At 39.4% G+C, this 12,770-nt stretch overlaps 1 protein-coding gene across 2 annotated transcripts in view; it reads left to right on the top strand.

Annotated features, from left to right (window-relative positions):
- Positions 1-12,770, top strand: part of LOC138763975 (choline transporter-like protein 3) — a 130,133-nt gene that overhangs the window by 72,943 nt on the left and 44,420 nt on the right. For both annotated transcript variants that reach the window (XM_069939083.1, XM_069939084.1), the window contains exon 12: positions 4,458-4,541. In XM_069939083.1, coding sequence (XP_069795184.1) covers positions 4,458-4,541 — 84 coding nt within the window. The remainder of the gene's footprint in view (positions 1-4,457; positions 4,542-12,770) is intronic.

Here is a 12,770-nt window from a genome sequence, read left to right as displayed (position 1 = left end):
AAAATTGAACTTGATCTGGACAGTTGCAGCTTTCTGGACTTTGTTGCATTTTACAACGGGGAATTTGATTTCAGTTGCCCATCCCTATGGGATCAGGGCTTTTACTTCCTATGGAGAGCATGCCTCATGAGGTTAGGATGAATGAACTTGGTCCTTTCTCCTTGGTGCGACGGAAGACTAGGGATGACCTGATAGAGGTGTATAAGATGATGAGCTTTTGATCATGTTGATGGCCAGAGTTCTTTTCCCAGAGCTGAAAATATTAACACAAGAGAACATTGTTTAAAGGTGCTTGCGAATAAGTGGGTGGGGGTACAGTGGGATGTAAGAGGCAAGTTTTTCTGCCCAGAGAGAGATTGAGTTGCCGGCAACTGTCATGGAGGCAGGTAGAATGGGATCTTTTAAAAGTTCACGGAACTGAGACAAATGGAGAGTTACATAGAAGAGAAACTCAAGGCAGTTCTTACAGTAAGTTATGTCGGCGAAACACTGTGGGCTAAAGGGTCTTTACTGTGCTGTAGATTTTTATGTCCCATGTTCTATGACACTCCATGGCCAGCAGAGTTTCAGCAGAACTTTTGTGTGCTACTATGTTCGCTCAGCTTTTTTTGTTCCCTTTCTATTTTCTCTTTTCACTGGGAATGGAGATCACACTGAGACTGATCTGCTGGGCATTTTTTTGAATAATAATTTATAATTTAATAACTGATTAATTACCATTTCCTGCTCTGCAGCTTGCAACTCCCACCATTTTGTCGTGGATGTCCTTTTGTCTCTGTCCTAGTTCTCTGCCTGTTTCCATTCACTCATTGATCAGATAACCCTGTTTATAGCTTATCCCCATGGTCACCTGGCTTTACTTAGTCAGAGACATGCCTCTCCTGCAGCTCAATGAGAGATGCTTTTGTTCCTGTTGCCAGTTCTGTCGGAGAGTCCTGGACCTGAAAAGTTAACCCGTTCTCTGCTCCCACAGATGCAGCCTGATTTGCTGAGTATTTCCTTCATTTATTATCTTAATTCCAATGAAGTCGTGCCCATGTGACACACATCTTTGAAAGCACTGAGATTTCTGATCAAAAACTATTAAAAGTGCAGATTATTGCATTTTAAATATTTGGTTTCAATTTTGTACAAAAATCCCAAATACTTTAAAGTATTCATTATTTTTAAAAATTGAAGCTCATTAAATACTTTTTACCCACAAGCTAAACGTTCTGTATCTCATGGTTCCCACTCATCGTGGCATATAGACACACAAAAAGATTTTTGAAGCACACAATTATTCTTCCCTTAATTACACTGTTTTCCTCCGATTTATTTTGACATGGCATTTAATGTGTGAAATGTGCTGTGTGAGGAGGCAGTGGCAGGCAGATACTTTGATTTAATTTTTAATGTAGACAAACAGAATGGTAACAGACCCTTCTGGCCCATGAGCCAGTCCAAATATGCCTATTAAACTACAAAGCCTGCACGTATTGGGAGAGTGCGAGGAAACGGGAGCTCACAGGACGTGGGGAGAACTCCTTACAGACAGAGCCCAGATTCGAACCCAGGTTACTGGGGCTGTAATAGTGTCGTGCTAACCGCTACACTAACCATACTGTAAGCAGCATCGAGACAGGTATTTGAATTGCCAAGGCATCAGAACAATTTGGATTACATCTGGGTAAATGGGGACCAGTACAGAAAAGTACAAGGATCAGTATAGTGGGCTTCAGAGCCGGTTTCCCTACTGTTTGTCTCTACAACACTGATATTCAATAGGTTTCTCAGAGATGTACCATCAATAATTCACAAAACGCTGAGTAGTGAAACAATCAGCCTTTTAATAGCTAAAGACTGGAACACTATCAAACAACCATCCTTGACTGATCAAAGCAAAAATATAAGGGTGGCTTGCAAGTGGCTATGGGTAGGATCAGTCTCGGGAGGCATGTCCAGTCGGTAGCAGCCAATCACGGTAAAACAGTGGTTTATCAAACTCAGTAACTAGAAATACCAGTAAGTGCTAGTAGGGTGTGGGTTTAGTGGAATGAAGGCAATTTTTGACCTTTATTCCGCTGCAGCTATTATTATTGATTTTTTTTTTGTTCCAATGTTTGGGCATTGTTGGCAATGCCAGCATTTATTGCCACACCTAATTGTCCTTGAGAAGGTGGTTGGGAGTTACCTTCTTGAACTGCTGCAACCCTTCTGCTCAAGATTTTCTCACAGTGCTGTTGGGAGAGAGATTCAGACAAAGTTGAAGGAATGGATCCTGCATAACTGGGAAAGGAGCCTGCAGAATGGGGGTGTCCCTGTGTACCTGTTGCCCTCGTCCTCCCTGACAGTGGGTGTTGTGCATTGGGGAGATGCCATCAGAGAGGCTGAGGTGGGAAGTTGCAGTGCACTTTGTAGATGTTACACACTAAAACAGCCAGAGTGTGCTGTTGATGGATTGGGGAAATACTTACAGAAGCATATGGTGGGGGGGGGGGGGCTGGCGGGGATGGGGGACATTCAGGACAACAGGGCTGTTTTGTTCAGGATGGTGATTAACCTGTTGAGAACTGTTCACCCAAGGTCAGTGGAGAGCTCCTGACTTGCCCTTCAGATGGTGGAAAGGCTTTGGGCATCAGGAGGCAACACATTGTCATGGGATTCTCACCACAATTTGACCTGGCAGAGATTGGAAGTGTGATTTACTCAGGGATAAAGCAACCTTTAGCCATTTAGCACTGGGGAAAAAAAATAAATCAATATGATGTGACTAATTTTCTCACAACTGTTCAAATTCTCTCGTGATGTCCTTGAAATGTATGATTCTGAATAAACAAAAGTCTGCAGAAACCGTGATTGAAGTAAAAACACAATGCAGAAGAAACTCAGCAGGTCAAACAGGGGGTTTATATAGCAAAGATAAAAATACATAACCAACGTCTCGAACTTGAGCCCTCCAACAAGGTGTGGACAAAATGTAGGCAGGCGCCTGATCAAATTAGTGCGGGGGGGTGGGGAGAAGGAAGGGCAGGGGAGGAGCTCAGTCCAACAGGCAGGAAGTAATAGGAAGATAAGGAAGGGAGAGCACACCCAGCAAACAGGGAGAGGAGGGATGGCTCTGTGAATGGAGAAGGAAGGGGGGGGAAGCTCAAGGAAAGAAAGAGGAATGGGGAAGAGAGGGAGAATGGGGAGTGGCTTAGCAGAAACCTGTGAAGTTGATATTAATGCTATTCTACTATTCCGTTGAGGCACTCTCCAACTGGAGCGCATGAACCGACTTCTGTGGTTTCTGCTAGCCCTCTCCCCATTCTCCCTCACTTCCTTATCCCTCTGTCTTCTTTCCTCCAGCTCTCCATCCCCCCTTCCCTCTCCATTCACAGAGCCAAGCTCACTCTTTACTGCTGAGGCCTCCCTCCCTGATCCACCTATTACTTCCTGCCCGTGGGACCGTGCCCCTCCCTCTGCCCAACCCCCACCATTCTGTTCGAGTGCCTGCCTACATTTTGTCCATGCATCGATGAAGGGCTCAAGCCCGAAATGTTGGTTATGTACCTTTGCCATATAAAGTACACTCTTTGATTTGTGCTTTTACTTTCACAGCACAGGGCAACAAATCCCAATGGTGCTCTCTCACTTTCACTTTTCTGAAGCACTTGTGCTTGTAGGGGTGCTTTAGGAAGCTCCAATGCAGTCAGAAATGGCTAGGTTCAGCAGGTTAGGCAAGAGCTGTAGAAAGATGAAACAGAGTAGATGTTTCAAGGTGGAGACCATTCATCTGAAATGGTCTGATGAACGTTCTTCCTTCTGATATATTAACTCTATTTCTCCTTCAGCACTTACTGCCTGACCTGCTGAGTTTTACCAGCATTTGTTCATTTTAGTTCAGACTTCCAGCTTTTGAGATTTTTCGTTTCACCTTTCATTTGGCCAGCGCAGTTAGTGCAACACTATTACAGCACCAGTGACCCGGGTTTGAATTCCCCCACTTGAGTTTTCTCCAGGTGCTCCAGTTTACTCCCAAGACGTACGGGGTCAGAAGGTTTATTAGACACATGGATGTATTTGGGGCAGCACAGGCTTATGGGCCCTCAATCGCTAAATTAAAATTTATTTTTGGGAACTTCGCCCATCAGCTTGAAGATTTTCACCCAATCCATTATCACCAGCATGATGTTTCACTTGACTAGCTCACCCCTTGACTTGCTGGAGGGTTTTGCAGCTCTGGAAATAGATTTCAATAACTTCAAAGGCTTTGCCATGATTAATAATGGGAATGTCATGCTATCTTTAATATGTTTAGAGTTGACGGTGTTCTGAATTATATAAATCTGAGTTTCTAAATTTTTTAAAAGTGAATTTGATTGAACCATCATTCAAAGATGAAACAAAATTTGGAAAAATAATGAGATGGAGTGGAGAGTGGTTTGGATTTGGTCATGATTCTTGATTTGATGGTTTGTTCTATTTTCTCTTAGGGAAATACCTGTGCCAGATGTCTGCTTAAGTGCTGCCAATGCTGTCTGTGCTGTTGGGAGAAATGGCTTCAATATTTGAACCAGGTACTTCTCCGCTGGAAGAAATGCTATGCAAGAAATGGGGTTGGTGCAATAACCTTTGATCAGGACAATTTGTGAAGTCAGTCCTTGAGGTTGTTCGGACACAGTGTTCATGCTGACCTTTGCCCCAGGGACAGCATCAGTCAGTGGGTGAAGATTGCCCTGTGGACCAGGGGATATAAATTCAGTAAAACCCCTGGTATCCAACACCTATGGGGATTGGTAGATGCCGAATAAGTAAATTTACTAGTTGTTTGAGACTGTGCGCGCTGTGTGTTGTGTGGATTAGCGAGGCATGCCAATTTAAACTCATATTGTTTACCTGTTTGTTTTCCGGGATTTTTTTTGCTGGTTGCATGAATTTCAGATTACAGGGGTTTTACTGTATGCCTGCTTGCGATTGACCCTTTCAATAGTCTATAATTCAAAGGTGTACATTATAGCAATGTAAGTTGTTTCAAGACCAACCTTCTCAGTTACCACTGATAATATTTTCCCAGGGAAAATAAGGTGAGTGGCATCATTGTGCGATGGGTAGCCTTGCTGCCTTGTGCTGTGGTCTTGAGTACTGTCTGTGTGGAATTTGCACATTCACGGAGCATTGTACCTGGAACATTGCAGCCCATGATGTTGCGCTGACCTATTTAAACCTACTCCACAACAATCCAACCCTTCCCTACCTCATATCCATAACCCTCTGGTTTTCTTACATCCATGTGCCTATCTAATGGTCTATTGAATGTACAGCCACCATCACCACCCCCCCCCCACCCCCAGCCCCCGGCAATGCATTCCAGGCACCCAGCACTCTCTGTCCATCTCCCCTAAATATTCCTCCACTCACCTTAAACAAGTGTTCTCTGGTATTTGTTATTGCCACCCTGGGGGAAAAAAGGGTGCTGGCCATCTAGCCTATCTAAGCCCCTCATAATCTTATTAAGTCATCTCTCATCCTCCATCACTCTAAAGAGAAAAGCCCTAATTCTGGGATTTTTTAAAATACTTGATTTTTCCATTTTTTCCATAAATATATTCATACAGTCTTTAAACTTTTATACATTTCAAATATATATTAAATGTTTACAAACAAGAAAAAGAAAAAAATTCCCCCTCCCCCACAAATATAAGAATATAACCTTGTGCACCGTCAGAGCTCTTGTGCTTTTTTCCATGATTCTTTTTCTGGGATATCACATCTTTACATATATTGAAGGGTCAGGTTTACAGTTGGACCCCTACATAATAATTGGAGCATAGAGAGGGGATTTGATAAAGGTATTTAAAATTATGAAGGGAATACATAGAGTAGATGTGAATAGGCTCTTTCCCCTGAGGGTACGGGAAATTGGAACAAGGGGTCATAAGTTAAGGGTTAGGGGGGAAAAACTTTAGGAGTAATATAAGAGGATGCTTCTTCACTCAGAGAGTGGTAGCTGAGTGGAATGATCTTCCGGAAGAGGTAGTTGCAGGAGGGTCAGTTCTATCATTTAAGAAGAAGTACATGGATGTGAGGGGTATTTCTGAGGGTTGAGAGGGTTATGGACAAGGGAGTGGGTAGGTGGAACTAGTGAGTTTCACATAAATCGGTGCAGACTAGAAGGGCTGATATGTCCTGTTTCTGTACTGTAAATTGTTATATGGTTATAATCTGAGTATGGTTCCCATATCTTAATGAAAATGTCATTTTTAAAAAAATTATAAGTAATTTTCTCCATGGGTACACCACTACGCATCTCCAAGGCCCATCGAGCAATAAGTAGGGGTGAATCAGGCTTCCAAGTGATTGCTATACACTTTTTGGCCACAGCCTGGGATAATTTAACTTTTTTTTTTCAAACTTTATTTAAAGATAGAAAAAAACATAACGCACAATCCAATAATCATCAAAAATTGATTTTACAAAGATAAACCCCAAACCCACTCTCCCACTTCTTCAGCCAGCTCCCTTAAGGGGAGCCAAAAATATAAATGATATATAAAAAAAATTATAAATGTTAAGAACAATTCAAAGTATACCTAAATGCATATATTTCAAATACGGAGACCATTTGCTAACAAAAAGGGAATAATTATCATGTAAATTATAAGTAATTTTTTCCATAACAAGTTTTCAATTCATTATGCCAACATAGTATATTAATCTCTGTATTGTCTTTCCAAGTACTCGCAACACATTTACGTGCTACTGATAACACCAAACGTACAAAAGCAATTTGAATTTTATCCATACCTAATCCCCTCAACAAAATCAAATTAAAATCGTTGGGTCTAATGGTAATGTAAAGTTATACAATTTTTCCAAAACTACTTTAATTCCTTGCCAAAATGATTGAACTTTAACACAAGTCCAAACAGCATGTAAAAAAGTTCCCATACATGAATCACATCTAAAACATAAGTCTGAATTACTAAACCCATATTTTTTTCAGTTTCTCCAGAGTCAAATATAATTGATGTAAAAAATTATAATTAACCATTCCATATCTTATATTTGTCAATTTGATTACATTGTCCTGACATGTATCCGCCCAATCATCTTCAGGAAAAATAAACACTAAATCACTCTCCCATTTAAGTTTAGATTTTTCCCAATCCAGTTTATCCATATTATCTTGTAACTAATTGTACATGATCGAAATATAACCCTTCTTTGGTACAGAGGAAATCAATTACTCAAATCTCGACAAAGTGGGTAAATTCATCTCTCTACCATAATTATCCTTTACTAAGGCTCTAAGTTGGTAATACACAAACAAAAATTTACAGATATATCAAATCTCTCTCTCAATTGATTAAATGAAAGAAATTGTCCCTCTTCAAAACAATCCTGTATTGTCTTTATACCGTTAAAATCCCAACTCTTTAAATAATTATTAAACATTGAAAAAGGAATAAGCTGATTATTATACAATGGAGTTAAAATTTATAATTTATCTTTTGATCCCAAAACCCTATTTTGTTTTAATTCAAATCTTTGACAAATGTTTCAATACCAGCATATTATATTCCTGTAGCAAATTCAAGTTCCAACGAAATATAAATTCATGTACCTCGACCTCAGAAATACACGCCATTTCCACCTTAGCCCAGCTAGGAGGATCATCTAGATCCATCAACCTGCTAATAAACTTCAACTGGGCCGCTTCATAATAATTTTGAAAATGTGGTAACCGAAGTCCACCTAACGCATATTTCCATGTAAGTTTATACAATGCCACTCGAGCTAATTTACCTTTCCATAAAAACTCCCGCACTACCTTATTTAAATCCTGAAAAAAAACTTTTGAAAGTAACCAAGGTATTGACTGAAATAAATATTGAATTCGGGGGGTGGGGGGGAATATTTATTTTAATACAATTGACCCTACCAATCAAAGTTAATGGAAAATCTTTCTACTTAATCAAATCTGCTTTAATCCGTTTTAATATAGGCGCATAATTTAACTGATACAATGACTGATAATTAACGTCTACACACCTAAATATTTAATTTTATTTGTCCACCTTAATTTTGTAATAATTTTAAATTCTGAATAATCTATTCCAACTGGTAAAATTTCACTTTCATTCTAATTAACCTTATATCCTGACAATTCCCCAAATTTCGACACTCTTGTAACTGCTTCAATGACCGTTCCAGTTCCGTCAAATAAATCTTATATTCTTCATTCATAACCTCATCCCTCTAATTTCATAATTTTGCCTAATAGTCTGAGCTCATGGTTCAATAGCCAATGCTAATAAGGCTGGTGACAATGGGCATCCCTGCCGAGTTGAACAAATGGCAAAGAAATCTGACCACTTGTCACCACCCTAGTAATCGGGTTAGTGTATAAAGCTTTAACCCAACCAATAAAAAAAGGGCCGAATTTAAACTTTTCTATCATCTTAAATAAAAAAATCCCACTCAACCCTATCAAAAGCCTTTTCTGCATCTAGTGCAACCACCATAGGTTGGTTAGGCTGATTTCAGTATGCATTGACCAAAGTAATTAATTGAAGAATATTATCTAATGCATTTCTATTCTTAATAAAACCTGTTTGAACAGTATGTATCAGCTTAGATAAGTACGTTGCAAGTCTATTAGCTTGGCTATAATTTTATAATCTACATTTAACAAAAATAATAGGTCTATATGAAGACACTTTTAATGGATCTCTATCTTTTTTTTGGACTAATAGCTATTAAAGCACTTGAACAAGATTCCGGCAGCTTCTGTCCTTCAGTAATTTATTTTAACACATCTCCAAATACTCTAGATAAATCATCATTAAAAAAAGTATAAAATTCCACAGGAAATCCATAATCCCCTGGGGACTTTCCATTTGGCATTTCCTGTATAACTTCCTTGATTTCAAAATCTGTAAATGGAGATTCCAATTCCTGAATATCTTTCTCATCTAATACTGGTAACTTTAATTTAGATAAATAAGATCTAATAGAACCATTATCCTGCTTCCCCTCAGAAGTATATAATTTTTGATAGAATGAATAAAACTGATCATTCATTTCCTGAGGCTTATAGGTAATTATTGAATTCTTTTTAACGGCATTAATAGTCCGAGATGCCTGTTCAGCTTTCAATTGCCAAGCAAATACCTTATGAGCTTTCTCCCAACTCATAATAATAATAGTTCGATTAATTAAATGCTCAAACTGATAAGTTTGTAAAGTATTATTGCATAAATTTCAATTTTGCTCATGCAGCTCTTTTGTCTTCAGTCACATCCTTCTAAAAATCTTACTCTAACACAGCAACCTGATTTTCCAACATTAAACTTTCTGCCATATGTTGTTTCTTAACTTTCGTAGAATAACTAATAACCTGTCCCCTCAAATAAACTTTTAACGCGTCCCAAACTACAAAATGACTATCCACAGAATTAATATTCTCAGTCAGAAATAAAGAGATATGCTCTTTAACAAAAGTAACAAACTCTGGATTTTTCAATAACATTGCATTAAACCTCCACCTATATGACGAACGTACCACTTCTGAACTTTTACAGGAAAAATATAATAATGAATGGTCTGTTAGAACTCTACTTTTATATTCAGCTTGCAGTGCTCTACCATGTAGGTGTGCTGATACCAAAAAAAAATCAATCCTAGAAAACAAATCATGTCGTGATGAATAAAAAGAAAAATCTTTCTCTGTAGGATTAACCTTTCTCCCAATATCTACCAGATTTAAATCTTTCATCAACGCTTTGATCTGTATTGCTGTCTTTGATTTCCTTATACTCATCGGGTTTCTGTCCAATAAAGGTTCCAAACACAATTAAAACCTCCCCCAACTAAAATATTTTCATTAGCTTGAGTTAACAATAAAAAAGCTTCTGAAATAAACCACTCATCATCTACATTAGGTGCATAAAGATTAAGCAAAGTCCAAGATTCAGCAAAGATTTTACAATTAACCCATAAAACTCTACCTCCATTTCCCTCTGAAGATTCTGATTCAAATGATAAATTTTTATGAATCAAAATCGCCACCCCTCTTGCCTTAGAATTAAAAGAAGAAAAAAAAACACATGTCCAACCCAATCTCTTTTCAATTTCAAATGTTCCTTTTCGGTCGAATGTGTTTCTTGTAAAAAGGCTATCAATTTTCATTTTTTATTATATAAGCTTAATTGGATTATTTAATCATTGAACATTAAAAGTTGCAAAATTCAAAGTAGACATTTTTACTAACTACTAATATATTTACACTCTATAAAATAATGCTCCCCTTTATAATTCTTCAAAAACACAAAAAAAACAAAACCCACCCCTCAATAAACAAAAATAAATTAATTTATTTTTTAAAAAACCCCAAAAATATAAAAACCATCCAAAAGTAGGAACACCCTAAAAATCTGAATGTGGTAAGCCCACTAGTGGTAGATGACAGTCAAAGCTTTCAGTGTCATCCACACCCCCCCCCCCCCACCCAGCCAGATACATATTAATTATGTAATTAAGAACAATCAAATATAGTAAATATATTCAACCCAATGATTCCAAGCCCAATGATTGTTCCGGATCTTCAATGTTAAGAAGACTTCGTGTCAGCTCTTCTTTCTTTCCATTCTTACCAAACCCATTCCCGTTCCCATTTCCATTTCCGTTTATCCTCCACTTAGGAGACGATGGTGAAGACCGCCCATTTCTTCGCAATTCTGGCAATGAATTAGCAAAAACCAAGGCATTGTGATCATATTCAAAAAATTGAGATTGAAAGTTTCCGTAAAAAACCTTCAAAATTGCAGGATAATGAAAAGCAAAACTTATAGCCCTTTCGCCATAAGACATCTTTAGCCGAATTAAATTCCTGTCATCTTCTAATAACCTCTTGACTCAAATCGGCATTAAAAAAACACTATTATTTTGAATCATCAACGGGGATTGACTCTGCCGCGCTTTCTGTACTGCCATTCGTAAAATTATTTCTCTATTTGATATTTCAAACAACGAATGAAGACCGCCCTCGGTGTTTGACCAGGAAGTGGTTTTTTACTCAACGCTCTATGGGCCCGATCCAGTTCCAAACCTTCAGGAAAAAGCTCTTTACCCAATACCTCTGGGATCCAATGCTTAAAAAATTTTATTGAATCAAACCTTCAAAGTCCTCTGGAAGACCAACTATTTTCACATTATTTCTCCGGCTTTGATTTTCCAATGAATCAATCTTCTTCAATAAATCCCTTCTTTGAATCCCCAATCTACAAAAGAACCTTCCAGTTTTTCTTTATTGCGTTCCACCTGATTTTGACATTCAGGAAAGGCTGTTTCATTTTTTTTTTAATTATCTTTACAATATCAACAGATTTTATACATCTGTTCTTCTTTGGCTTGGCTTCGCGGACGAAGATTTATGGAGGGGGTAAAAAAGTCCACGTCAGCTGCAGGCTCGTTTGTGGCTGACCAGTCCGATGCGGGACAGGCAGACACGATTGCAGCGGTTGCAAGGGAAAATTGGTTGGTTGGGGTTGGATGTTGGGTTTTTCCTCCTTTGCCTTTTGTCAGTGAGGTGGGCTCTGCGGTCTTCTTCAAAGGAGGCTGCTGCCCGCCAAACTGTGAGGCGCCAAGATGCACGGTTTGAGGCGTTATCAGCCCACTGGCGGTGGTCAATGTGGCAGGCACCAAGAGATTTCTTTAGGCAGTCCTTGTACCTTTTCTTTGGTGCACCTCTGTCACGGTGGCCAGTGGAGAGCTCGCCATATAATACGATCTTGGGAAGGCGATGGTCCTCCATTCTGGAGACGTGACCCATCCAGCGCAGCTGGATCTTCAGCAGCTGTTAATATCACTCTTAACTACAATCATTTCTGGTTTCATAATTGACATTTCTTCACACAAAATATTCATTTTTGTTTTCACCCCCATAAATCCTTGCGTCATTTGAGTTGACATTTGTTTTGACATATTATCCATTTGGAAAGCAATCCCTTCCAAAACAGTGAACACTGAATCCATTCCAGATTCCATAGCCACTTTTTGAGGTCTACTTTCTTTAACTGCAGGTTCCTCTTCCTGGGCAATTTCCAGTGAGGCAAGTTCCTCTTCACCTTCAGTCACTTTAGGTCCTTTGACTATCTGACTGCTGGTTTAAACACCTGATGCCGGCACTCGGGCTCCCCCACAGCCCACACTTTCTCCAAAAGGTCTTAGACCCGGGATGCTCCACGCATGCCCGACAGAACCGCCGGATGCGCAGGAGCATCCTCCGACACTACACTCCGTGTCCCCGGGCCACCCAGCAATGTCGCGGGCTCACGGGCACCTTTATCAGTCGGGCCGCCAACGCGCACGGCTTCACGTGCACGTGGGTCAGATACAACTGAACTCACTAAAGTGCCGGCGCCATCTTGCAACTGCAGGATCGGCGCTGAGGTCAAGCTTGAATGGGTAGGATTCCTCTGAGGCTTAGAGACTCCCAATAACGACTCGGTGGATTCACCTGTGCAGGTAGGCCTCAGATTATCTAAACTTTTATATGGTAATTTCTTCTGAAGTTGTATTTTAGATTTCTTCACGTTGGTAGTCATGATGAATCACTGTTATTCAAAAAACTGTAACCACTTTTATACTTTTTAAAATCGGGTATTTAATAATCCATCCGGGGAAAGGTGGAACACACGTCTTTCTTCTACGCCATCTTGCCACACCCCGCAGCCTGGGCTACCTTAACGAAACAGATTTGAAATTGAGTCAATTTATTGCTCACATCCATAAAGTTGCACAGA

The sequence above is a fragment of the Narcine bancroftii genome, chromosome 5 (genome assembly GCF_036971445.1).
Source record: "Narcine bancroftii isolate sNarBan1 chromosome 5, sNarBan1.hap1, whole genome shotgun sequence".
In the NCBI taxonomy this organism is placed as follows: domain Eukaryota; kingdom Metazoa; phylum Chordata; class Chondrichthyes; order Torpediniformes; family Narcinidae; genus Narcine; species Narcine bancroftii.
Note: the sequence above shows the minus strand (reverse complement) of the source record. Positions and strands in the feature narration are given on the sequence as shown.